The following is a 27,801-nucleotide window of genomic DNA, read 5'->3' as shown; positions in this document are numbered from 1 at the left end:
GCATTACGATACGTTTAGTAGCTCGAGATGGAAGAAAAATATATGCAAATGTTGGGTTCCAGGCACGCTGACTCATACAACAACAAAAAACCTCTTGTTGTTTCAACTGTCTTCCTGGTCCTGCTTGTCAAGACGGCATCTGTGGCAATCGTGCGTGATCGGACGTGTGTGGACGCATTCGTATGATGATTATGTAATTTGCTACACTTTCTTCTGTGCCCGCATCACATCTATCACCAAATCCATCTTCTGCTTGTGCTCTGAAGTGGACTAAATACGCTTCAGAAATGGGATGAACCCCGTCCAGTCTGCAACGGCTCGACAGTGAACTCTCCACCGTTCGGCGACTATCGTGTTCACCCCGAACGCTCGTACGGCTCGTTGTTTTTGTTCATTCGGGGCTGTGCTGATGATACACGGCCGATGGGTTGGGTGCTGGCGGATCTGCCACCGTTAGAGCGTGTTCAATCGCTTGCGGAGTGTCATTCGGTTCACCAACTCGCAACGTCCAGGGCACGTGAAAAGGGAGCGTACGGCACGCGATCGAGAGTGTCAATTTTCTAATCAGAAAAGTGTGTGTTTTTTGTGTGTGACGGAAGTGCAACTAAGCAGTGTGAGGCAGTGTTAGCTGGGGAAAAGTGCATCTTGGGTGATCGTGTGCACGTGTGTGTATGTGTGTGTCTGTGTGTGTACATTGATTGATCGATTAAAATTAACGCGTGTGTGATCTGCAGTCAAACCCGGGAACCAGTCGAACGCCACGACACGAAGATTGAAGATTGATGGTGAGCGAAATTATCCACTTTGCAGCCAGGGTGTTTGTGGCGTGCGTCGGTCGACTGCAGGAGAGGAACCAAGCAGCGGGGGGCTGTACACCGAAACGATAATTCAATTTATTTCGACAACGACGTCGTGCGAGACAGAAAGCCATCGAGCCCCGGACGGATTGTTCCAGCGAGCAACGGGCGGGTGTTCGAGTTAGTAGTCGCTCAAAGTCGGGTCGGGTGAGTTGGGTGGCGTTTGTGGCGTGCTTCGTTCGACTAATTAAGAGTGTCCGGCGGTCGGTGCATCTTTGCCGGTGGGAGGGACCGTCTTTTGAAGTGGTGCTTCGTCGGTGTCGGTGTTTCGGTTTATCGGTCGGTTATTGAACCAAAAAGCCCCAATCGAGTCGTGCCAAAATTGTCCAACAATCGGCCATCGATCGGAGTGACACAATCAAGGAAGTGGTGCTAAATTTTACAAGTGTTTTCGTTGTGTCGGTTTGTCTATGCGTGTCTGTGTGTGTGTGCCTCACTGGACTGGATTCGATAATGAGAATATAATCCAATTAAAGTGTCCCCGTACGTTAAGCGAGCGAAATAGGAAGAGCGAAGGTGTCACCTGCGTGTGCGTGTGTGTGTGTGTGTTTGTTCATTACATCGACCTCTGTATTAAAGCTTTCCCTCTGTATATTTTTTGCAAAATAAAACAAGAAAATAAACAGTGATAGATCGTGCCATAGCAAAGTGTTTCTTGGAAGCCAGAAAGTGAAACAAAAAAAATCCAACAAAATTAGTGCTTAGTGCTTTTTGGTGCTGCCATAACACCATGCTACAGGAAGTGCATAACGTGTGTTAATATACCAGTGCCCGTGTCCATTCACCAACGGAACAGGGAACAGCAAACGACCGCGGAAGGGATACCACGCCAACCACGCCAGCATTCGCGTCCAGCTGACCAAACAATGATTACTCCCCGGATTACCATGACACGGATGCAGTTTGGATTCAATTTCCTGCTGCTGATTGCCGGTGAGTGTTTTCGGTTCGTCTTGGAGCGGAGCGCCACCAAGGAAAGTGTCGCAAAAGTCGCGAACCAGCGCACCCCGCCAGCGTAGACAATTGGCCGCGTTAGCGGAACGTTCCTTCTAATTGGATTTGCTCGCTACAGGAAATGTGTGCGCTGCCGTTGTGCCGACGTGTATTGCCCTTTTGCTTCCACGAGCATTGGATATTGTGCTAAGAATATAAGCAATAACACAAAAAAACGGATAACCAGATGGAGCGAGTCTTTGTCGCGCGGTATTTCTTTCTTTTTTTGTTTTAAACCTTCCCCAACCGTTCGTGGCGAGACACGGCCATGGCGAATTCCTCCAAGGTCATTGTTGTGATGGAAATCTGCTCTGCTGTTTTCGGTTTTCGGAGCTAATCGCATTGTGACAGCCTCCCGCCCTACCCTTCCATGCTTTGGGTTCGCTGGACAGAAAGATGAATGGAGTTCTTGGGGCCGCCATGTGTGTTCTGTCGCGAGAGACAGCGCGAAAAAGGGGGGAGAAAAAAAAAGCGCACCCCAACTGTCACGAAACTGTCACGCTTCACGCACGACACAGTTGGAGCGTTGTGTGTTTGTGTGTGCTGTATGCGGTCATGGCCGTTGTGCTGTGCCAAGCGTCGCCCTTTGTTTGTATGCGATGACGGTGGAGTGAAACCGACACCCGCGTTGCGATTTGCTGATTGCTCCGGGGACACTCCCCGCGGGCTATGCAAAATGGAATTTATGTTCTATTCCTGGTGCCGAGTGTCCCCCATTGCCGCATTCGGTGTGATCGTACAAACTGCTGACAAAGGCAGGCGCACACACCCGCGTGTTTGCAACGCATGCAGCGGAAACGGATTCTTTATGATGCACCGACGACACCCTTTTGCACTTTTGGGATGCAGCGATGCAGCTCTCCCACTCAATCGACAAAAGGGCAGGAAGGAGGTTAGGGATACGTTACACGGTTTCTTTGGCTTCTGGGAGCTCGTCATTGGCATCTGGGGTCTTCTGTCTGTGCACCTAGAATGGTTTCAGCAGCCACAATTTACGCATCAACGCTGAACGCTGCTGATGACGATGATGATCCGTTGTCGTAAAGTGGAGTGCTCATATGTTCGTACTTCAACTGATTTATTTTATCTGCTCAAGGATTCTTTCAAAGCACATCAAATCGAAATGGTAAGAGCTGAAATGGAAAACAAGATGCATTCAGTCCTTACTGCAATGTCTATTCGCGAGAAAACGGTAGTCTTTTCGCTGGATTATAAGCTAAAACTAAATTTTATCGGATTTTCCATGCAACTGACTATTTACAGGAACTACTTTGCTGATGTTGAGCTTGAGTTCGCCGAACAACAATCGTATTGGAAATGTCTTCCTTTCCTTCTGTGAAATGTCGTTCAATAGATCGTCTAGAAGATATATTTAACCACCAGCAAGTCACTGTGTGGCTTCGATAATGGCATTGATGTCTGCATTATTCCCTCTGTACGTCTACGTCACCGAACCGCTTCGGTCGACTCACAGAAAGATGCGATTGCATAGGATAAGGCTTCGCGGAATACTTATTGACGTGTTCTCGGCGATTTCAATCGCATCGCGCAAACGTGTTGCGTCTAACGTGTTATTCTAGCGCCCCAAACGCGCTTCAATCTAGCACGTTTTTGCAACGCTGACAAATACTAGGAAAAGGAACATCGCGCCATCTATTGTGTTGCATTGGTGCAGTAGTAGAATGTTTCTTGGAATTAATATTGCAATAGCAGCGAATGGGAAAGCATTGAGCTATGTAAGGCTGCTCAGAAAATGGAGTTGTTGATGGCTTAGAAAACTTATCAATTTTTGATAAACTGATAATCTAAAATCATGTATATCCTATCTAAAATGATAGTTAAACAAACAATTTTCTTATCTTATATCCAGCCGCAGCAAACAGATATCAATTTTCCAAAGAATTGTTTTAAGTTAAGTACCTTGTAGGGATAAAATGCAGCTTATCTAGAGCTAAACTTATCTAGAGCGAAGATAGATGTAATTACATCGATTTCGATTAGCTTGATTCCGATCCCATCTGAATCCCTACAACCTCGTCTTTATATTTTTGTATTGCTTTTCAACCAAACAATTCTGAGAAAAGCCCAAAAATCGTGGGGACTCATCAAAAAAAATATTGGAAGTATTCAAACATTTTCGGGTAATTAACAAAAAACTGTGGAAACCCTGTATCTCAACCTTCTTCTGTTTCTGCTTCTCATTCATCTTTCTTCTTCTTCTTCTTTTTCCTATTTTTTTGTTATTATCATTATTATTATTATTATTTTTATTATTATTATTACTATTATTATTATTATTATTATCATTATTATTATTATTATTATTAATATTATTATTATTATTATTATTATTATTATTATTATTATTATTATTATTATTATTATTATTATTATTATTATTATTATTATTATTATTATTATTATTATTATTATTATTATTATTATTATTATTATAATTATTATTATTATTATTATTAATCATCTTCTTCTCCTCCTTCTTCTTTATTCCTTATTCATCTTCTTCTCCTTCTTCCCCCTCATCTCCTTCTTGTTCTTCTTCTCCTTCTCATTCTTCTTTTTTCTTTTTGTTCTTCCTCTTCTCCTTACTTTCATTTAAAGAAGTCGCTGAAATTACCTGAAGATATCTTCATAAATTGTCTCCAACTGATTAAAGAGGCTTACAGGTATTTTGAGATTATTCCACAAGATCGTTTGCCATGCTGCATGCTGTGACGTCAAAGAGCACCACGGCTTCGACCCTAGACCCTAGTGTGCTACGCATAGAATGTGTAGAAATTTCCCCAAAATTAAGCATTCAAAGCGAATGCCGAAACCAATTCCCAATATGTATTCCACAAACGTCGAGCCAGGCCAGCCGGCGTACCAGCCGGGCGATAAGAAATCTACGGAAGCGGAAATTGATTAACAACCTCGAATAATTCACCTATCATTCAGATCCGTTTTGAGCTGGGAGAGGGGATGAGAGTGCCATGGAGTACCTTTCAACCGTTATCCTTCGGTATCATTTTTTATCCCCACCACCACCGAAACTCCGCATGAAAAATGTTACTTTCGCCCACCGACCCCCATCACACATGATTGATAGCGGCCTGCTGCGTTTCAGGCTGCAGAGCTGCACAGAGGGCGCTGCGAACGGTGAAGTAATGACGGGTTTCGAAAAAAAACAGGACATCTTTCACGTGTCCTTCAATGCTCTGTTGCTCTGGAAAAACACACTCCAAATCTTCCGAAAATCTGTTTGCCTTAGCTTTTTTCCTTTCATTTTAAATAATGTTTCATGCTCTATGCTCTTTCTTGCTTCTCTCTCTCTCTCTCTGTCTCCTCTTCACATAAAACGATTTTCGATACTAAACGATCCTAACGACCCGCACACTTTGTCGCGCACGTTGAGCTTTGCGCATTTAAATTCCGGTCGCTTTATCTCGTTTCTGTCTGTCCCATCCCATTTTATCCCTTTGATTTACCGCCATTAGAACGGGCGGTACCCACATCGGGACACGCTCATTGCTCATTCATGTCGGACAAGCCCGGGCAGGGAGGAGCGTTTGTAAAATTGCACGATTCGAGAATGAATTTTTAAAAGCGCCTCTTGTTCTACAAGCACTTGGCCGCGGTTCGACATAAATTTTGCTCGTTCAGTGCTTCTTTTTCCCCTCCGAGCAAGCGGGAACCACTAGGAACTGTGTGTGTATGTGTGTGGTGAATAATATGTGACCATCACACACTCACACAGCAAAGCACTGCACACTGTCGGGGTGTCGGACGAAGGATTTGTTCGGTGCAAGGCTGCTTCATACATTTTACTTCTAATCGCTCCCCTTTTCTTAAATCCGGAAATTAATGTGTGCACGATCGCATGCACGCTAAGCGTTGCCTTCAGTGCTGGGGAAGTTGTACAAGCTAAAAAGCAGCTCCTGCAGCTCCCCATCCCCCTTCGCCCGAGTGCATTGTATCCATTAGAGCAACATTTATCTTGCTGCTATCAATCCCAATTACCCTTTCAGCCAGAAACTCAAACTGTGTACTTCGAACTGGTGGTGTGTGAGTGTGCTGTTCGAAAGGTACAGTTCGCTTTCCCTTCCTGCTAGTGTGTGTGTGTGTGTGTGTGTGTGTGTGTGTGTGTTAGACCTACCTCAACATTTCGACCGCGCTTCACCGACAATCGGGGACTAAAACTAAACGATTATTTATTCATCACCAGGTCCAGTTCAGGATTTTTGGCCAAAAACTTCCGGCTTAAACGGAAGCCTAGGGGGGTATGTACAGAAAACAGGAAGGTAGGCAAAGCCACACCACCTAGCTGGACGATAAAACTTTGCTCCCCACTCGACCCGGTCACGGTTCCCCGGTCTCCAAAAAAAAAAAAAACCACACTGTAAACATGGCAGCACAATTCCCAAATTCGGTCACATTTATTCGGTTTTGGGGGCCAGTGTGAACCACTCAAAACCAGTGGTTTTCCACCTTCGGCCGCTGCGAAAAACTCCAGCACCACACTGCACCCCCTGCATCGGGTGGTTTGAGCGATATTCGTTTGAACGTTTTAGATCAAAAGAAGATCGGTTTAGTAGTGTAAATACAACGCTTTTCCTTCCGGTTGGGTGAACGTGGGGGGAGAGCTTTCCGGCTTTAGGAAAAATCGAATGAAGTGCTGCTCGAACAGAAGAGGAAAGAAACAAACATACAAACGACAAGCTGTCAAGACAAGGGACAGTTAAATATTTAAAACTACTCCCATCGAAACGGAACGGAATCGGAATTAATCAAAAAACTTTTGCCCCGGCCCCGGTCTCTATTTCTCTGTGTGTGTGTGAGTTCCTTTTTTTACGTTTTTACCATGCTGGCCTTTTCTGCAAGAAAGAAAAGCGTTTTTTTTTGTGCTCTCCATTACTACCAACACCACTTCTAACGCACCACTGGGCTGTGGAAACTGGAAAAGAGCCGTTTCTGGCCTGCACTCACGCTGCAAAACAGTCGTCCGAGTGAGCGAGCGAGCGCAATACTGACCATTATGAGACGCGGTAATGGCCGGGGGGGAGCTGGCAAACTTTACCATTGCACAAACATCAAACCCACACAGAGCACAGGGTGTGTGTGTGTGTTTGAGTGCAGTTTGAGAGCTGGCGAAGCATCCCACCGGTGATAAATAGTGTAGTGAGTTTGGCCCGGTTTTCCCATTTCCCAGCGCCGAAGCTGCCAAAAACATGTTGGGTTGGTGAAGGGCAGAAAAAAAGAACATATCGCACAAAAATACTGCGGTTTTTAATTTCCTCCTTCTTGTGTTCTCTCTTTCTGATCAGTGCCGTTTGAAATAAAGAGGAAAAAGTTGCACCGCGAAGCGCACAGCCCAGAAACAGCTGATCCAATTTTTGCCCGGCTGAGTTTTTTCTTCCCACATTGCAGCTTCCCGCGGGCAGCGGGCCGGCTTAGGAACTATCTTGTGCTGTTTGTGATCGCACGTCGGTCGAATAAATACTCACGCAGCGCACTCGATAGGAAAAAAGAAGTTTTTCATCTCCTCTAGGCGGGGGGGGGGAGCAGAGAACAGAAAACAGAAAAAAAAATAGTGGGACGATAACTTTGGCACAACTATCACACACTCGCCCACAGCCTCACCGGACGATTCCATGCTGAAAACATATTTAGTTAGCTTTATGATCAAAACCATCAAAAATAGACCAGCGAAAAGAAGGTAACGAGCGGTTAAAAATGTAAAGCAAAAGCTGCACAAAAGTTCACGCTTCTTTCCTTGTCCTCCTGTCTGGCTGCCTGCAAAAGTTCTGTAATATGTGCTCGTGAAAGATTATGGAAAACTTTGCATTTAATTTTTTTATCTTCTCGTTGCTTTTCTCCACCTGCCCTGTGTCTTATGTTTTCGTTCCATACCCAGAAATAGAATGTAAAGAAAACTTTCCGCTTCTGGGGCTGCATGTCCCCACGGTTCCGCAGGTCCAATTACATCGCCGTTTGTGTTGGTTGAATTTATTAAAATTTTCCAACTATTCAACAATCTCCACCCGCGTGCAAACTTCCCGGCTAGCAACCCTTCCAACATCGACATGCTCCGAAAGTGCTCAAATTTCAGCTCCCGAAGCCTTCAACGCTGCAACGCTCCGTTTTGCGCCGTAAAGTATGCAAAGCCGCGCACAAAACGGCAACATGCATGCATCCGGCAACGCTTCATAAGTTCCTTTTGATGATCGGCTACGGCTGCTTTGTGTATCGTACCGGCTCGTCTCCGATTGCACATTATCGAGTGGCTTCTGGATACGTCAATCTCAGTCAGTGTATTTCGAACATTCCTGCCGGCGCTTGTTACCGACTGCCGTGGAAGACGTACGCACCGCACTCGATGCGGGCACCCCATTCGAATGCGTCAAAGTTTCCAGTCTCTCGACTGTGTGGTTCATTGAAATGGAATGATTATTATTGGTGACAATGTGCAGTGAACCGTACCATCGATCAGTGCTGGTGGGGTGTGTGTGTGTGTGGGTGTATGTGTGTGAGGAAAGGATTAAGCTGCTGCGTGCAAGAACAATGCGAACAACGAACACACGATTACTGCTTCTAATTACCTTCAGGGTAGGAGCGAAGTGATGGGACATATTCTCGATACATTGCGGATTTTCTCGCCTTTCCTTCCATAGAATCGATCCAATACGAATCAGGCTCTCACCACTCATCTTGCTGGCTTCGCAAACATCTCTATCGATTCGCATACACCAGGGATAGCACAAAAGCTTCGAACAAGAGCTCTATGCCAAGACCCAACATCAAAAGGAGAGTTCTGCATCACCCGCCTTGTACCCACACACACTCTCCGGTACGCTCCCTGTGCATGATTGCGGAGCCAACTTTGATTACATCCATCGCTAATCAAAGCAAGCTGTCACTTGTGTGTGTGTGTGTCGACTCCACAACACAAACCGCACACGTGCGTCGCACAAGGACGTCGTGCAGGGCGTCGCGTATGCAAACTATGCCGAACAAATCCGAAAATTGAATCCCGCCACACTTGCCACGATGTCCCGCACACGCCCACGCACACAGACACGAACACGACCCAAGGCAACGGTGATAACAAGTCAATCTTCATTCCGTGGTACTTCGCAATGCGCTCCATTGCGAGACGCTCTTGGAGCACGCGGGTAATCATTGCGACTAGCGCGATACCCACCACCTAAGGTCCTGCGGGTCTGAGTCAACTCCGAGGTGAGGTAAAAAGGAGTGACTAAGCAGTTTCTGACAACACTATTTCGGTACGGTACGTCTTTCTCCTCATCTTAACCCAATCAACTGTCCGTGGGACAAATCCACCCCCAAAAAAAAAACCTTTACCCTATGTCGCTCACATTTTGAGAGCTCTTTTACGCTCTAGTCTTTCCGTTCGTGCCGCGCTGGATCCTCGTTTTAGTGTGACCGCACACATTTATCAAAACGGCTGACAACGAGTGGGTGATAAATCGGAACGAAACTTATGCGGGCGTGTGTGAGTGTGTGTCTGAACCTGAGCGGCGGAGCGCGTTCTAACAGCTTCATTTTTCCGCCTCGTCAGCTTAACCGCACCGCGCAACCGTTTAGCGTCCATCCATGCCTTGCAAACCCTTGATTGATTGCAACCATCATGTGAGCTTTCGTGGAACGGGTGGATAGCTTGATGGTGGTAATGGTGCATAGCTTTTAGCATGAAGGGATCGGTTCCATTCGGTACGGCTACCTGGGTAGCCCGGGCACTGACATTGCCACCTGCATGTAAGACATTTCCACTGGGGAGACCACAACTTCCATCAGGGCCAGAACAAAATTTACAACGAGCTCGAGATTATTAATTTCGTTACAAGGCATGACGTTGCAAACGTTTTTGAGGTCAAACGTATGTAGTTTGTGTGTGGGAATCACCCAGAGGGCATTCTTGTTCTGGGTTTTCATTGAATCCGGCTCGAAGGACTAATATCTGCATAGCTGTTTTAAACTCGTCGATATCTGGAGTGTTAAGAGGTTTATTAAATATTGAATTTTGCACTACAATCCATATCTATCACACTTTACACATTAACCAGCCCGTTTCCTTAATTAAAACGATGTAAAGATAGTGTACTTTCAGGCGAATAAACATAACTAACGCTTTATTTCAGCCAACCGCCTGCAGCTATGCAATCTACCAAGCAATACGTTCATAATATGGCCTTACATACAGCTTGCTTAGCTTGCTTAACAAGAACACGCTTTTCTGAGCCTTCCAACCAGAAGGTTCTTTCCGCAAAATCCAATATCATGGCTTCGTAACGGGCTTCGCTCTTCCGCGTCCAATCCCGCACAAAAGCCTCCACCTTCTTACGTATGCGTTTCGTAACGTGTCCCGCTATACTTCTCCCGCTAAAACGCTTCCGCTCGACTGCCAAGTACAATCGGTCTAGAATCATCCCCTTACATGAGGAGCCGCAAATAAATCCTTCGCTTCTTAAAGGAATCGAAAAGGCGTGCGGTGCCTCGGTCTTCTCCAAGAGATGCGCTTTACGATCATCAGATTCGCCCCAGGTTCCTCGCAGGACTCTCGGTCACTGTGTGGTTGAGTGTAATTTATAGATCGTCTGTTGCAGTGGCGTTGTTACGGTACGGTGCTTTGCTTCTACTACACTGCGATACACGATTACGAACAGCATATACCTTCCTGTAAGCCACACTCTGTCCATTATACCATATTATGCCTTCCAGCCGTACATCAGGAAGCCGTTAAACAATTAATTACAATTCGTTGTTTTGCTATTAGCCATAAATTGCATTCATCTGCTTACGGGATCAGCAAGGCTGCCGGGGGTGGGGATGAAACGAGCTTTTCACCATCAATGTGAGATAATTTTAATTTAATTTAAATGCCTTTTGCTGCCCTCGGAAACGTTCGTGTTTTCATCAAACAGCTCTTTTCAGCAGTCATAAATGGAGGGAAAATAGAAGCTGAGCAGGGCTTTGCAATAGGATTGACGTTTTAAGCCATCTAAACCCTTATATTATACCACTAGAGAGTGATACAATCGTTCGCTACTTATTGAAACCCCACCCACCCACCATTCACACTCCACTACACAAACACTATCAATGCAAATCGCATTTGATTTGATTTTCCATCACATTTGCATTGAATGCGCCAGCACAAAGTTTAGTGAAATAAATAAATATCTATTAATTCGTGCTAATATTAGCCCTGACCTGGAATGCCGGGAAAATCGTTCCGAACGCCAGAAAACCACAACCCCAACACAGATAAATGATTCAACAATAACGATTGGATTATGGTGATGGTGGCACACTTTCTGATTGCAAATACCACCATCACCCTCCCGGGGCTGGTACTCATATTTACACACTCACACAGACAAACAGTATCCATTGCTGCTAAATGTGTGATCACAGCGAATGACAAATCAGCGGTTCTGATTGTTGATTATTAGCGAGTGATTATTTGCCAACGGATGGGATGGTTGGTACGACATTTCGCTCGTTGTTGAATGTTTTATCGCGCAGCAAAGTAATCAATATTTCACTCTTTTTGTGATTTCTATAAAAGTAAAGTAATTGTATTTCCACACCCAGGAGAAATGAGTTATATTTTGTGTAGCCCGCAAGTGGTCTAACAAGCGCAAATTGTCAAACGAATTGCATACTTTGCGGAGTGCTTGTTTTTTGGCTGCTTTCGAGCTAAAAAACCAAGCCCGACTTGAGCCCATGCGTCATTAACGTACTCCCACCGGGGAGGGGCTACACAATGAGCTAACCTCAAAGGTCATTCGATTAAAAGAACGGAGCAAGGTTTAGAAAGAATTGAAGCGAAAGTATGCCAAATGCTGCCCGTGCTACCCACACGCTTACACGCAAAACTCTCCCCGATGGTAAATTAATCTTTGCCCGACCGCCGTCACCCGCACCGAGTCGCTACGCCGGTCCGGACTAATTGACACAATTAATCGGACGCTCGGAAACGAACCCGAAGATGATTCATGGGTCTGGGAGTTCTGGGAAATGGTTCTAGCCAACACATCTGTCGCATCAGCACCTCACCCGATGAGTCAAATTGCTCTGACCCTCCGTGCTCGGTGTGTTTCATCGTATAAATCTTTTCTTTTTGCCTTTCCTTCTCTCTCTCTCTCTTTTTCTCTCTCTCTCTCAATAGCATCCTCGATTAATGGCAATCAACAAATCTCGAAAAGTGACGCCCTGAAGCTGACGCCCGAGGAGGAGATGGCCCACTTCGTCAACCAGTCGCGCATGGTCACCTGCAGCCATCCGGACCATTCGGAGGTGCGGCTCAAGTGGCGCAATCCGAAAAATGCCATCATTAGCGAAACCAAGGGCCGGGTGCACATCGAGGATAAGGGCGACTCGCTCGCGCTGATATTCGAAGCGATTGCCCGCACCGACCAGGGCAACTGGACGTGCGAGGTGGACGTCGAGGGGACGGCCACCGCCACCGAGGGTCGGGTGACCGTGCCGGCGCTACGAAAATCCTTTAAAATGATCGTTTACGGTACGTACCGAGCCGAAAAAGGGATAACCAGGGCGTGGTGTTACCAAGCGGGAGGTTGACGTTGTTGTAACCTCTTTGTACCCTTTTTGCTTCCTTTTTTCCCGTCTTCTTTTTTATACTGATGCACTTCCAACAGAGCCCATCTCGTTCCGGGATACCAACACGGTGCAGACGGCGGTCGAAGATAAGGACGCGACCATCCGCTGCGAGGTAAAAGGACATCCGGAACCATCCGTTTCCTGGTACTTTAACGGCCAACCCCTGTTCTGTAAGTTGTGTGTGTGTGTGTGCTACATCCTTCGTCACCCTGCATCACCCTTCTCTGCCCCTATCCCAATACCACCATTACTCAAACGAAGTGTGCATGGGCAAAAGCGTGTACGACAACGCTTCCAGCCAGGTACAACTCTTTCCCCATCGTGCAAGCTCTGCAAAAGCTCTCTCCATTCCTACCTGTGTACAGATCGCCTGCAGAGGTACAATGACCATCATGTGCCATCGGGGTGGCGGTGTTGGTGGTGAAAATTTATGTCTCTTCATCGTTACCCGTTCATGATGACCATCTTTTACAAGCGCGTCGTTCCTGCTCGTCATTGGCACCATAGTGTGTGTGTATGTGTCCTATTTTTTTCCTCCCGTTCATCACCAACCTGAAGCCGTAGCAGCCATTCAGGCGCGTACAGGAACGTTTCGCTGACGCGCTCAAGCAAAGAATGCAATGATTATGGCGAAGAAACATGCATTGTTTCGCTGTGATGGCACACACAATATGTGAACGATGTGCTTCGCCCGGGCAACGGATTTTAAAAGCTTTTCACTCTGACGATGATCATCGTGTCCTGGGCGGGTGTGTGTGTGTGTGCGTGTGTTGAGGTTTTTTGTTACACCCTTTTCTTTGGATGTGTGTTATTTTTTCGTACATTTACTACACCGCTGCACTTAGCAACCGACCGACGGCGAACCGTGTGTGACGTGCAGTACAAGCATCAACGACAGGGAACAGATTTCTTAACAGCAAATGATTCATAAAAGGATTTTCATCCCCCTTCGTCGCTTCTACGCTGGCAATTGAAATTGAATGCCGTGCGGTGGAGAGCGCGCACCGGATTGGACAATGTACGCGGTGCGGTGTACTGCGGTGTAGCATAACAGCAGGCGTAAAGTGTTTCTCTATTGATGGTGATGCTTTATGGTGGTTTTTAGTGCTTTTTATGGCACGCTTTGCAATTTCGGATGATTAGTGCAATGGTAGTGTGCTTTACTGTTATGATGAGTGCTTGAACTTCAAATATTCCGAATTAGGTTTTGAAGGTTTTAGAGCTGTATTAACGATGAAACATTAAATTCTTCCTGGTTTATATTAACGTTTTCTACAGTTGTTAACGCCGAACTTTAATATTATCCAATATATTTGCATACATTTAGGCGTTCAGCATACCTCAAAATAAGCATTACCAAGCGTGTTTTACATAAGATTTGAAAACACTTAAAATTTACACTAGAACTCAAGACAAAGCTTCCAAGCATCGCTGGCACAAGAAATGACCACTCCACCCCGGAGCATAAATTCTGGACTGCAGCTAAAGAATTTAAATGAATCCTCCGAAACTTTCTACCCTCAACAGCCAGGCGAACACAAAGCTTGGGTCGCTTGTTTAGATACCCTTAACTGATAATGATGCAAGCGGCGAAAAAACACTTGGATAACTACTTGAGCAACCTTTTTTCCCTCGACACTGGTGCACCTGCCCTGCAACAGAGAAAACGATACAATTTCCAACACTCCTCAAGCAATGAAATAGTAAAAAAAACAACACCAACAACGCCCAAGTTGCTGCTTCTCGCGAAATATTCGCCCCGACAGCAAACCGCACCCGCCGCTAAACCCACAACGCTAAACAACTTTTTACAGCGCCCGACAACTTACCCGGCAACTATTTCACCGGCAGCTTCAACCCGCACGTTCGGTGCTACCTTAAAGAAAGGAAACGATAAACCACATAAATCGTATCATGGAGTCGACCGTCTAGCGGCTGAGCGGCCGCCCGCCAGCGCTTGGAAGCGTCAGAAGTTGTGCCTCAAATTAATTGTTACAGCAAGGATGGACCACTCCTTATCCGTTCTATCCAAACTCTCTCACACACACACACACATACAAACACAGACACACTGAGCGAAACACCCATAACCCAACCCAAAAGCTCGTTCGCCCTCGTTCTCGGAACGGAAGAGCGATAAATAAAACACACAAACAAAATACTTCCTACAGGCAGGTGCACACGAGGGGAGTCCGGGGAGTGCCTGCGAGCGGGGAAGCGAGGATCCGGAAGAAAACTAGAACTAGAACCGCAAGCCGGAAGAAAAACTTGCACGCTTCAATGGTTCGGCGCTTTTCAGCGGAGTTTTCCTACACCGCTGCACCCCCTCGGGCGCTTTTCCCCATAAAATATCAAAAAACTGGAAAGTCATCCCGCAAAATGCGTCGACGTAAAGCGAAGCGGAACACACACACAAACTCCTAGCGAGCGAACACTTCGCGCTGAGATCTTGGAGCAAAACCTCGTTCAGTTGAAAACGGTGCTGGTTCAGCTTTGCAATACACTTTTGTTATTGTTTTTGTACGCCTCGAGTGTCACGGATTGCTTGCGAAAGCACTTTTGCCACAAAAACAGCGGGGCGATAAAAAAAAACTCATTAGTTGGATGACGTTTGCATTCGGTGAGTGAGAAACAAAAAAAACCGCCATGACACTGTGTTATACCACTTTTGTAGTCCAACCGAGGTGTAAACATTGTCACGAAGTTGTGAAACCACTCCGGCGGTGTGGAACGTCGCAAGATAGTCAAAAAGATGCCATTGTGAGATGTTAACGAGATAGTTTTGATTTACAGATTGCATAGCTTAAGGCGTTTTTTTGTTTAAAAGAAAGTTTGCTTTTACGCCTCAAAGTATGCAATCGTCATTACAGAATGTTTATATTATAGCACTTTTTACTCAATTTTGCTCAATTTAATCGATTTCTGTCACCTGGGTCCTCATTGTGACAAAGGTTATATCATGCAAATATTTTCACACATTTTTCGTCGTGCACTTGACATTACGCTATCGATCTGGACACCGACTAAACCTTCTCTCACCACCGCACCACTACCCTCATTTGCATATAATTTGAATCCTAACAGCAATTTGATTGTTTCCAATGCCAATCCCGAAACCCTTTTTCCCGTTATTTAAATTTTGCCCACTTTTCACCTTGTTAACACGACCGTTGCTCATATCCACCTGCACCTGCAGTCTCCAACAATGGGCGGTACAGCAAGCTGGCCGACGGTATGTCCATCAAAAAGGTGGTCCAGAACGATAGCGGCGAGTACACGTGCAAAGCGTTCCAGATCTCGGCCACCGGTAGCAGCTTCGAGGAGAAGACGATTCGCCTCAACATCAAACGTACGTACACGGTGCCAAAACCGCTTTTTTGTTCGCTAAGTGTAAATTCGATTCCGTGAGAGCCTGTTTCCGTTTTCCACCGCAGACAAACCGTACATGCCACCGTGGAAAAAATCCATCTCGGACGCGTACGGGTACGTCGGCGGCATGGTGAACCTTACCTGCGAAGCGACCGCCGAACCGCCGGCCAACTTCAGCTGGTCCGCCAACAATAAAAAGCTCACCCCGAAAAGCCACATCATTTACAACGGGCGCCACGTGTCGATGCTGCAGGTAAGGGGGTGGTGGAGACCACACCACGGTCCGTTGCTACTTCTAATTCATTTCCTTCTGTTTCTGCCTGCCATCCAGATCATGATAAAAACCAGCAGCATATTCGGCAAGTACAAGTGTGAGGCGAAAAACGAGCTCGGGTCAGTGACGCAAGAGATCCACTTGAAGGAAGGCACCAAACCCGATCCACCGAGTCTGGTAAGTTTTTAGAGAGCTGTATTTTAAGAACACCACACACACCCACTGACACGTGACATTTTCGGTCACCCCTTTTTCCAACGCCCTCAGTTTCAGCTGCGCGGTGTCAACTCGGACACGCTCGACATCGACGTCGGCGCTACGAAGTCCCATGACATTCCGCCCGACCCGACCACCGTCATCGGGTACCGGTTCGAGCTGATGCCGACGGACGAATACTTAAAGTCCCGCTCGTGGGACCACGCCAGCCGACGTGACTTCGACGTGGCCGACGGTGCCACCTATCTGCTCGTGCAGCTCATACCCGACACCAAGTACCTCATCCGGGTGGCGGCCCGCAACGCGGCCGGCCTGAGCGACTGGACCGAGGTGAAGGAGTTCTCGACCCACCCGGTGCAGCCGCACGGTACGAGCGGCTCCAGTGCCCAACCCACCGACGTGTGCTTCAAGTTCGTCTGGCTGCTGGCCGTGGCGCTCCCGGCGGCCCTATCCATCACGCATCACCGGTTTGCCGACCTGACGAAGGGACGGTTTTAAATCCCCCCTCCCCCCCGGAAAACCCCCCAGAGCTTCCCCATCGGTTTGCGAAACGTAACCTTAATGCGGGGAAGCTAATGCGTTGGTGGGTGTACATTCACGCCCACACGGGAAATTAAACCAAAAAAAAAGGTAAGCGAGAAATTGGCTTCACATCGGCAAACATTTCCCCACACACACACAACTGTCTTCACTCGTGCGTTTACGTCAGTTCGGGTGCTTCCTACACACCAACACACCAGGTTGCAGGCGAATGATCGATCGGGCATGATGACGAAATCCCCGCATCGCTAGCGGCGCGTCCGTGAGTGGCGTCGTACATGATGAGAAAAGTTTTTAGTGTCACTTTACGGAAATTACACTCGTTTAGCGCGCGATGGTAGTTCATCTTCTCCTTATGACATACACAGACACTCACCAGCACGAAGAAAATGTTTTGGAAGGCTCTAATGCATCATCCAAAAGCGGTACTGTAAGATCAGAAAGAGGAGCAAAAAACATCCCCAGCATCGGACGTAAAATCGCATTTCATTGAGTAACAGAGATTTATGGCGACAAAAAGAAACAAACACACACACATACACTATTAAAAACGAACGTTGTAGTGCGGATTGCCAGACTTCAGGCGCATCGTAAACGCAAATTGAATTCGTTGCGCCTAACAGTATGCAATGCGCAAGTAATGAAGGCTCCTTTATGCACAGTAAACTCGGTACAGAGATACACATGGAAGGACACACCAACACACAGAAACACATCCCTAGAGCCAAAGAAAACCCGTCTCCCTTTAGAAGTTTAGATAAGTATCGAAGAAGAAGAAGAAGAAGAAGATAACATTTCCGTATGTTTTTACGTGTATATTAACTAGTTGCAGGATGCAGAGTGTACGAGGATGTGTTCACATAAACACACTCCGAACAGATAGTGTGCGTATGTGCGTGCGTGTGCGTGTATAGGTAATACAAAAAAGTTACTATAGATCAAAAGGGGTCCCACGGGGGGACTTACTGCACTAGCTAGAAGATAATTATGGCCTGTTGTGTTTTTGATATCTGTTTATGAATGGCAAGAACGTTACACCCTTCACCCTCTTCCCCCGCGTAATAACGTGTTAAGAAGGAAGGAATTAATAGAAAACAACACCCACACTCACTGTTCAAACTAGTGATGTGCTCTGTGGAGCGCGCACCCACGATTCCGATCTGACTCCAACTATTGTTAGTCCAATCCCGTCTCCGGACAAATCGGAACCACTAGTTCCGTCCGGAGTCGTAGTTGCCCGGAGTTATCCGAAGTTACCCGGAGTTGTCCAGAGACGTCCAGAGTGGTTCGCGGTCGGCTGGAGTCGTCCGGATTCTTTCGGAGTTGTCTGGAGTCTGCTCTGAGTCATCCGGAGTCATATGGAGTCTAGATAATGGTGGACGGACCTATCTTCCAAAATTTTCAACGCGGTCCCAAAACTTTCGTATTTAGATGGGAATCGACTTCGTATGTTTGCCAACTGTACCCATCACTAGTTCACCCACAAGCAAAACCCCCAACCACACCTTCCGAGGAGAAATGCGCAACTTTATTGCATCGTCACCAGCCGTTCGCCAGTTGTTTTCCCGCAGCAAGCACTCCCTGCCAAGAAGGAACTTTTCCTCCCAAAAGCCTTCCACTCAATTATCGTGTGGCGAGGGAAACATGGAAAAGAAAAACCAGTGCTTCGTTTATTAAATTCTTGACCTCCTTTTCTCGGGAATCAACTCATTAGCTGACCGTGTCCGTCGCAGGCGTGTCGGCGGTGCCGGCATCGTTTTGGGCACTCACAGACACTCACATAATCCACCGTACTGGCTGCACCTGCTTACCTGCGGCCTAGCGAAAGGAACTACCAACACCCGGACGTGGGTAAGCAGCCGCAGGAGGGGAAAATAAGTTGCTCCTAACAATTGGTTTAGCTTCTTGCTGTAGCGACCCCGCTGTAGTGTTTTATGTCCGCGCTGTCCGGATTTTGGAGCGAGCGATCGTTGGCGAAAACGAACTCTAATCCTTCTCCGACATTCAAGCGCTCTGCGAAAGAGTGTTCTGAGCTGTGCTGGAGGAAAAACAGGAAAGAGGTGCTAAGTCGTGAGACGTTGCAGTGTTTCCGGTAGGTTGTTGCCAACTGACGACCACTGATACAAAAGACACAGAAGCAGCAGCAGCAGAAATCTGTGCAGCAAGGGTGCATCTAGATGCGCCGCTCGCCTTCTTTGCAGATGCAATTAACTAGATAAAAAGGTTTCAATTCTACACCGCGGCACTTTTTGGGAAAAGAGATGCTGAGATACAGAGATGGCGCAGCGAATGGAATGCTTTCAGTGTTTCATTTGAGTCGAATGGCTTCGGTGTGTTGAGATCTTTTTTTTTGCTGTACGTTCTATTTAAGTTTCATTCGACATGAATTTTGCACTTCGTTGACACATTTCCATCTTTGGTTTGCTGGCTTTCGGGGACGGTCGGGGAGGAGACCTTCATCCTTCTTCTTTATAATTTTTGTTCTCGTTGCTAGTTTCAGTTCCCTCATACTCCTGTTTCCACTTGCAAGATGAATAAATATAAAAGTCCCACCGGGTTGTGGAGGAAATCGGCGAACTCCTGCATGGACAGTCACGCTGTATTCGGTGGGAATTCCGCTTCATCAGCATTCCCGTTTTCCAACCCGTTGCGGCCACACAAGAAATCTCGCTCATAAACAACGGCACATTCACATTCGCAGTACGATAGCAGTAGAAAGCTTGACATACACACACACACACACAGAACAGAAAGGAAACGGAAAACGGAATAGTTTTCTATTTAAAACGGAAACGATGCGCTCGCTTCCAGCTACCGGCAGGAATGGAAATTGCACCTGCACACGCTGTTCCGGCTGTCCGTGCGTTGCTATCATATGCGAACCACACGGACTGCACGGTTGAGAGATTGATGCTACAGCTTTTGGTGTTGTTTTCGGTCCGAGTTTTACTTATACTTTTTGTGAGCTTTTTTTTCTTTTTTTTCTCGCAAAACAACCAACCGAGCGACATCAAACGAGCGGCTGAATCTAGATGAAGAGCACTTTTTTCACTTATTTTTGTCCACTGAATCGGTCTTGTCGGTCGCTTTAGAATGCAAAATATGCGAGGAGGGGGGGGAGGTAAAAACTGTCCTTAAAAGAAGCAAGGAAAAGAAGGGGTAAAAAACAAATCATTTAAATTTCATAGCAGCTCTTTAAAAAAAGATGAACAAAAAGCAAAAAGACGCGAAAATTGGGGCAAACACATTTTAAATTCACTCTCCAACTCGCCATTTCTTTACGGGCGACAAATTTACTGGCTCGCCCCAGTAACTCCGCAGGAAAATGCATTTCATCTGCACGAATAACACCTCCAGCGCGGAGGTTGAGCACGCCGCTTCACGCCACAATAATTGCATTTCACTTATTAAATCAACCCAATTTTGCGCGTTCCTTCTGTCGCTGTCACGTTGGCAAAAGAGAGAGAGAGAGAGAGAATGAAAAACAACGTCCCATAGCGAAATAATAAATTGATCCGCGTTCGGCTTTCGGCTCGCACCCGAAAAGTGCGCACATAATCGAATGCAACGTGCACTATGTGCATCGGGGAGGGCAAAGGCGTTATTGTTTAAATACAACGCGTGCGCCCGTTCCCCCTTTGCGGAACGTTGCGTCGCAGAGCGCGACCCATTTCACCTTCAGTGTCACGTGGCGCGTTCCGAAAGTTTAAATTAAAATTTCCGTGTTTTTTTAGTCGCTGCTCATCGTCGTCGCTGCGTGCAATGAAGTGCAATGAAGTGCAATGAAGAATCTACGGGACACAGCAAGGTGCACGCGCAAGGGTGAAAAGCGTTGAAAAACTTTCCGCACAAGATTCGCCGTGTCGCTTGCAGTCGCTTGTGCCGTTATAAATGCGCTCTTGCACTTCATCGGCTGACGATGAGCCAGCGCGCGCGCGCTCGGAAAGGGCATTAAAATAACTTTTATGCTTATCATTTTATGCATCGATGCGAGCCATCTTCTGGACAATCTTTTCCATCCCAGTGTTGTGTTGAAGCGCACTATCGCATCCTTTCGACAGGACGATGAAAGTTTCAACAGGGGGCTATGAATTTCTCCCGCTCGCAGCATGATCATGCGATGATGATCATGGTTATCGTAAATTATGATACTCTGATCCGTTCTGTTTTTTTGCAGCGGATGACAAGCAAGAAGAAGCGTTATTTTTTACGCTTCTTTTTGTTTAGCTGACTTTTAACTCTCCGTCTGAAAATGGGATAAGCAAATTTGCGAGGTGAAACAGAAAGGAGCAGGAAATTTAAATTAAACCCAACTTCCACTGGAACTGAACGCTCATCTGTCGATGAGATGGAGAGAATCCTGTTTTCAACCCTTTCTTTTTTTTTTTAAACAAAACCAAATAAGTTGTTCCGGGACCGCTTTGACGTGTTTGTTTGCCTCCATTCTTATGTGTTATTGGCTCTGTTTTTTTGTGTTTTTTGCATGTTCCAGTTCTATTTTAATCCCTTACATTTGTAGGCTTTACTCTATTTTTTCGACAGCAGGCGAACCGAAAACAAACAAACAACAACAACAAAAGCGGAGTGTTATAGAAAATTGAATATCGCGATTAAAAACCATTTCCAACTAGCCCACAAACCCCCTGGAAGGATCGACACGGGGTATGAATCGACACGGGGGTATGAATGATAGTGAAACAAACACGAAAAAGAGAGAGAAAAAAACCCTCCAAATGGCCAGCCCGATCACGAATTGATTTGACCATAACCGGGCAGACGGGCCGAATATTGCACATTGGCACAAACGAACCGAAACGTGCAAGGAAACCCAAAAACCGAAAAGCGGAACTTCCAGCAGCACCGTGCACCACAGGTGAGAGGACGTGTGCATACGTTCAGAAAAATCCACAAACACACACACACACTGCTTTTCCGTTTCCGCTTACGGTGGATCGCGTTTTGTGTTTGTGTGTTTTTATCCTTGTTTGGTTATGTTTTTTTTTTTTGTTTCGGTCATATTTCGAGCTTCCATTATTTTTATTGAACCGAACAAGCGTTGTTGTGGTGTGGGTTAAAGCTGGGCGCTATCTAAAGCGTAAGGATGTTATAGTTCGAATGCTATCATGGAGCACCGCAAAAAAGGGCGCGGCGCGAGGATTGGCGTACCGAAACGGCGAAACGAGTAGCTATTAATTTATTTATCATTTTGCTTTATTTTACCAGCTACAGTCGTGTGTGTGTGTGTGTGTGTGTGTGTGCAGGCGGTAGAACCGGCGAGATACGCTTAACTCAGCTGACAGAACCCCTTTATTTGCGCTATGACTAACAAGGTGTTTACAGAGGGGTTTTGGGAACATTTTACCATACAAATTGCATAACTTTAGGCGTTTTGAGGCACTGGCAATGTGTTAAAATGACAAATTATTATAATTTATTTGATTTCAACAACAAAAGGAGCGTAAATTATCAAACAAAATTTATTTATGTATTTAACTTAACAACATGCCCGTCATGGGTTCAACCCCCAAATAGTCCGTGCCGCCATACATAGAACTGACAATCTTGCTATGGGAGGAAATCAAAAAGTCACTGAAAGCCAAACCCGCAAGTGGTACAGGTAGGCCTTGACCGACAACTGTTATTGAGCCAGAAGAAGAAGAAGCATAATTAATACTTCGCTCCTTAACAAGGTTTTTACCGATCAAAAAAGCCTTTATTGCACCTTAATAAGCCAAGGACTGTCAAGGGCTCGCCAAAACAAAAAATCCACACAATAATCTGCACACATCCTCGCTTCCGGATGTTTGGGCCGGGTTTCTTCCCGCACTACTTTTTTCCCACGAAATCGCCACGAAATGATTTATTCATCACAAAACGAGCCCCGTTACCCGTTTTGTGTTATCGACAGCTTTCACAGAACAAGAGATGTTCCTCTCCGCTGCTTTTATGTTTTACCTTCGTGAATAATTACATTTTTGTGTATAACAACCACGTACGAACGTGTCCTTCCCTACAAGGCCCTTTTTCGGCAGCATCGTGTGTGTGTTAACGTGAATGTGAAGGATCAGTTTTTTTTTTGCGTGTGGGACAGGGGGTTACGAAAATGTGTTACGCAGATAATTTCCAATACTATATGCTGTGAATAATTAGTGCCATACACGCGAAAAGCACGATTATCGTTGTAAGCTCGCTGCTGGTCTGCTGCGTACGTAGCAAAAGTGTATTTGCTTGCCTCTGAATCTTAAGCTCATCTTACTCGTTGTTCTTGTGCGATCATTTATACCTACGACACGTGATAAGGATAAGGATGGATGGTGTTTCCAGCAATGAATGTGAATAGGTGTATACATTTAACATATTTTGATTACGTTTTGCGCTAAGCTTTCAATATTCCGTTTGTTTTTGTTCCCATTTATAGCTCTATGCATATTGGATGCGTGTTGATTTTCAATTGCCTAAGAGCGAGTTTCCAATGAATTCAATCAACATGGCAATTTGGTGCTAAATATAAAACACCTCAATGCTAACCTGGTATTGAGAAATGACCTGTCATTGAGCTTCATGCATGCATTCAGCACTTGTTCTTGTTTGTGTAGAGGTGTATCGAATGGAATAAAATAAAATTAAACCAATTCATCATCGTGAGACAACATACAAATGAAACAAAAAAAAAACTGAAACAAAAACCAATAAAATCACTTCATTAATCGTGAACGACATCGATCGTTAAATGCGCTGTCCGAGTTGATAGAGACTAATAGAAGGTCAGCCTTCTGTTGTGTTGTGTTCAATTCTGTGTTTTCTATCATTATCTCTCCCACTACCAACTTCCCGCACTCGCACACCAGCGCCGTTATCACGAATGGTTAATTATGAGTAAATAAAATTTGGATTAAATCAACCATAACTCATCCGTCGGGTGTGTTCCGCCGGGCCAGAGCTGGATATAATCAGTAGCGATAGAGAAAGAAAAAAAGGAGTGCAAACCAAAGTCAACATTACTGGAGGGCAATGCAATGACCTTACCTCTCCCTGTTTTTTTTTTTGCACCACCCTCGCGTCACGGCACCCGGAGTCACGCAGTACACACAGAGGTTAATTTAATTATTTATCCTCCAACTCGGACTCACACACACTCGGAGGATCGATACTAGGCGTGTCGGGGCCGGTGCCGCAGCGAAAGAAGTGAAACACAATGAATTGAAAAAGAGATAGAGAGGGAGAAAGCGAAAAAAAGAAGTGAAATAAAATGCTTCCCCAAACCCTTTCGCTACCTTTCTGTGCCCTCCGCGCGTTTGTAAACTGACACTGCGGACGGGCGCTATGGTTGTTAATTGCTAGTAATTAAAATTATTATCACCAACAGCACAAGAGCGGGTGACGAGCGGGCGAAGGGAATGCACATTCTCACACCCTCTTCATGTCGTTGCATCAAATGCAACAAATTATTAAACAATCAAAACCGGACACCCCGGGGCAAAAAGGAGCCGAATGGAAAAGGGGAATTGCGGGAACGAGTCATATGGTGCAATCAGTGCCATACTTCTGGTTGATTGAGTGCGACCAAGATATACGGCTACGGCTGCAATCTGGTCCGACTGCAATCTGTATTGCAGTTCACAGTACCATTTGCTTATTTATAGAAAGTGTTTTTTTTTTTTCTCGAAAATGAACTGAACTTCAATAATAAAAAAAAACAGAAAATAAAAATAAGTAAACACCACAAGAAACACACACATAAAAACACACGAATAGATCAAATCAACAGTTAAGCATTACTAAACTACTACTCCTTCTCCTTTCAAACCCCCATAATCATTAAACTGTGTAGTGTAAACGAATACTAGCGAAGGAATGAAAAGAGATGGATTTGAGAAATTAAACGAAACAGAAACGGATACGTTGTAAGATGTAAAACCGAAAAACTAAATCAACAAGACTTATCGAAGGGAAAGAAAAAGAAGAAGAATAAATAAAAACAAACTTAGAATTTGTAAAAAAAAACAACAACAACAACACGGCAAACCGAAACAGGAGATTAAAATTAAAAACATCAATAAACCGTAAAACGATGCATAACTAGACGAAAGGTGATGAAGAAGGTAGCGAACGTTATTGATAAACTAATTACACAACACGGCAAGCAGGCGGAGGAGGAAGAGGAGAAGGATGTTGCTTTTCACTAGAACTGTCGTGTTTCACAATCGATAACCACCTTGGGAGGAAAAAACGATTCTGGTAAATGAAAGAGGGGAGGAAAATACTAAAAAAGAGAGCAAAACCCAAAACAAAACAAGAAGTAAAGAAGAAACAATCGGCTAGCATTAAAGTAAAAAACGAAACTGTAAACCAATAGAGAAAGCAAACAATTAAACTGAACGAGAATTGAGAACGAAATAATAAATCCAAACAACAACAAACAAACCAAACGAATGACTGACACAGGTTTGCAAACTTGCAGCCTGCAACTTTGTTTATATACGCGACCGATCGCAACCCAAACATGATATCCGAAAGAGAAGGGACAATCTTACCTTAAATGTTAACTTTACCGTACGTACTGTGACTGGTTGCTGTGTACTGCACGCCCGAAGTAGAAGGGGAACCTCACCTTCGATTGCAGCTGATTGACTGCTTTTGCGCTCTGCGCTCTGTGTGCGTTTATTTTATTTTTGCGTACATTCTTGCGCCTTGGTGCTGCCGTACGACCTTGCACTTGAACACGGTTTGCACGCATGCAGAATTTTATTCGCGCGAAATTAAGATCAGTTTGCCGCTCGATTTGGAGCGCGCAAGATGTGTGTTTTTGGAGTCCGGCTGGGTGTGTGCCGTGTGAATACGAAATTTCGCATTATACCACACGCCAAACGGGGACGTGGTGTCCATGTATAAAAGGTGTCAGCGCGGTGACGCCAACACCCCATCGTATGATGATGCCCCACGTACAGGAAGCCGATTGATTCGGAAATGTTCTAGAATCGTTAAGCTGGGAATTGACATTGGCACTACAGCGCGTTTTTTTCGACCAAAAAGAAGCTTTTTATTACATTTTTTGTGAGGTGTTGTTGAATGTGACTTAGCGTGTATGGTGCGCACTTGGGTCCGCTAGTGCATCCGGTTCGGAGATCTCTTCCCTTTCTCGCTGTGGTTCGTTATCGATCAGACGGTAAGCTTCGGTTCCAGGTTCTAGTACACATAAGCGGCCGGATAGGGTGCGCTGTATACGGCCGGAGCGGCATATGAAGTGGTGTAAGCGGTCGGAATGTAGGCTCCGCTGGAGTACACCGTAGCCGCCGCTGGCTGACGGTAGCTCTCGCTATAGCTGTACGAGGCCGGTGCGAGCAGATACTGAGGCTTCGGCGCGGCAAGCACGGCGGCAATCAGAGCCAGCAGAACGATAACCTGGGAAAGGGCAAAAGAATAGGAAGTCAATAGAGCCATAGGAACAAAGAACTAGGAACTTTCCAAAACTCCCAGACACTCACGTATTTGAACATTTTGAGATGTGGGGTTTTGAGGTTTGGTTCGCTTCTGGAAGTTGCACAAAAACTGATGCCAAACCGTGGACGGTGCGGGAGTTTATATACCAAATCTCAGCATCCGACAGCTTCCTGTGAGAAGGGTTCGGAGGGATAGGGTGGTAGAACTTGTTCCAATACACATAATCCGAGCAAGAATACGAAGCAATAGATGGTACCAGGACCAGTCCCGTAAGTAAAAAGGGGAATAAACAACAAGAACAAATGAACGGTTTGGTTCATTACATCCCACTCGCTCGAGTAGGTTGGTCCATTTTGTCCGAGCTTGATCTCTCGTACTTGCGATGTAATAAGATTAAGATCGGACGCTATTAAATTACGGGGCGGCTTATTAGCTGCTGTGACAACTTGTTCGCAACGTTGTTTACTAAAAGAGATGGGCAGTTTGTTGTGCAAATGCTCTTTGTGCATACTTTTTATTCTACTTAACTGAAAATTTTATATTGTTACAGAATGATTCACAAGTAAGTACTTCTGCTAGTCCATCTTCAGGAATTAAATAAGTATACAAGTTTTTTGGACAAAGTATCGAAACAACTTCCACAAAAGCATAACAACTTATAATAAGTATTTGGGATGGTACATGGTACAGTCGTTAACTCGGATGTCTCAATAACATGATCGTCATGAGTTCAAGTCTAATTTGCACCTTACTCCTCATGCGTAGAACTGCATATTCAGCTATAGGTAATAAATAAAGTCACTGAAATTCCCTTAGTCGTACGGGGGATGGACGGTGTCCGACAACAGTTTTTGCACCAAAGAATTAGAATAATTGACCTCACAAAGCCACAACATCAGTGACTTCGAACGTTGTATCAAATTGAACAGTGTGTTCTGTATTATTAAAACAGAAAACCTTATGACTATTGTGAGAAAGACTGAAACCTTAATAATTCGTAAATATTAAACTGATGTTAGTTAGTACAATGTAATTACGATGTTTTATAGTAGTCCTTATATATTTAGTCCTTAAAGTATGCTTATGGGATCTTTAGGGATAATCAAGTTTGTTTCTAATTTAAGTTTTAACTGAAGTAAGCTGAAATTCCATCAATCATCTAGACTGGAATGTCAAAGACTATTACAATTTATTACATAGATTAAATTAAATTATTATATCTATTAAATATCGAAGAAATTAATGTTAATAACAAATAATAACAAATAAGCCTGCAAATGCATTAGTAAGTCTGTCCATGTCTTACTTAATATAAACTTAATGTGGTATCGCATAGCATTGCGTAAGGTAAATTTTATATAAACTTTAATTTGAAATGTTAATATTACTTTATATCAATCTGAATATGTGTCTTTGCGCACATCAAAATCAGTTATTTTAATGGTCTCACAACTAAACGAACCCATCTCT

The 27,801-nt window shown here is 45.1% G+C and overlaps 2 protein-coding genes across 5 annotated transcripts; one reads left to right on the top strand and one right to left on the bottom strand.

Moving 5' to 3' along the window:
* Positions 1–447: 447 nt before the first annotated feature.
* LOC1271391 (neural cell adhesion molecule 2) lies at positions 448–25,319 on the top strand. Of its 4 annotated transcripts, none has more exons than XM_061660468.1 (8): positions 448–613; positions 1,473–1,790; positions 12,040–12,393; positions 12,530–12,661; positions 15,688–15,840; positions 15,926–16,113; positions 16,192–16,311; positions 16,402–25,319. In XM_061660468.1, the coding sequence occupies exons 2-8, from the start codon at positions 1,724–1,726 to the stop codon at positions 16,846–16,848; spliced, it is 1,461 nt and encodes a 486-aa protein (XP_061516452.1). In that variant the 5' UTR covers positions 448–613; positions 1,473–1,723; the 3' UTR covers positions 16,849–25,319. The 4 variants fall into 4 exon arrangements, with proteins under 4 accessions (XP_061516452.1, XP_061516451.1, XP_061516450.1 ...); XM_061660467.1 differs by having other exon boundaries at positions 448–785; XM_061660466.1 differs by having other exon boundaries at positions 448–1,790.
* A 586-nt stretch (positions 25,320–25,905) lies between these two features.
* On the bottom strand, positions 25,906–26,458 carry LOC133393818 (uncharacterized). Its single transcript, XM_061660471.1, has 2 exons — positions 26,376–26,458; positions 25,906–26,292 (listed from the first exon to the last, which is right to left on the bottom strand). The coding sequence occupies exons 1-2, from the start codon at positions 26,385–26,387 to the stop codon at positions 26,077–26,079; spliced, it is 228 nt and encodes a 75-aa protein (XP_061516455.1). The 5' UTR covers positions 26,388–26,458; the 3' UTR covers positions 25,906–26,076.
* Positions 26,459–27,801: the final 1,343 nt, after the last annotated feature.

This window comes from Anopheles gambiae, chromosome 3 (genome assembly GCF_943734735.2).
Source record: "Anopheles gambiae chromosome 3, idAnoGambNW_F1_1, whole genome shotgun sequence".
NCBI classification, from domain to species: domain Eukaryota; kingdom Metazoa; phylum Arthropoda; class Insecta; order Diptera; family Culicidae; genus Anopheles; species Anopheles gambiae.
This window is presented reverse-complemented; position numbering and strand designations above follow the sequence as displayed.

Coding starts and splice junctions, on each gene's coding strand:
- LOC1271391 (XM_061660468.1), top strand. CDS start 1,724: ATGATTACTCCCCGGATTACCATGACACGGATGCAGTTTGGATTCAAT. Junction 15,841..15,925: donor GATTCGCCTCAACATCAAAC/GTACGTACACGG, acceptor TTTCCACCGCAG/ACAAACCGTACATGCCACCG. Junction 16,114..16,191: donor GCCACGTGTCGATGCTGCAG/GTAAGGGGGTGG, acceptor CCTGCCATCCAG/ATCATGATAAAAACCAGCAG.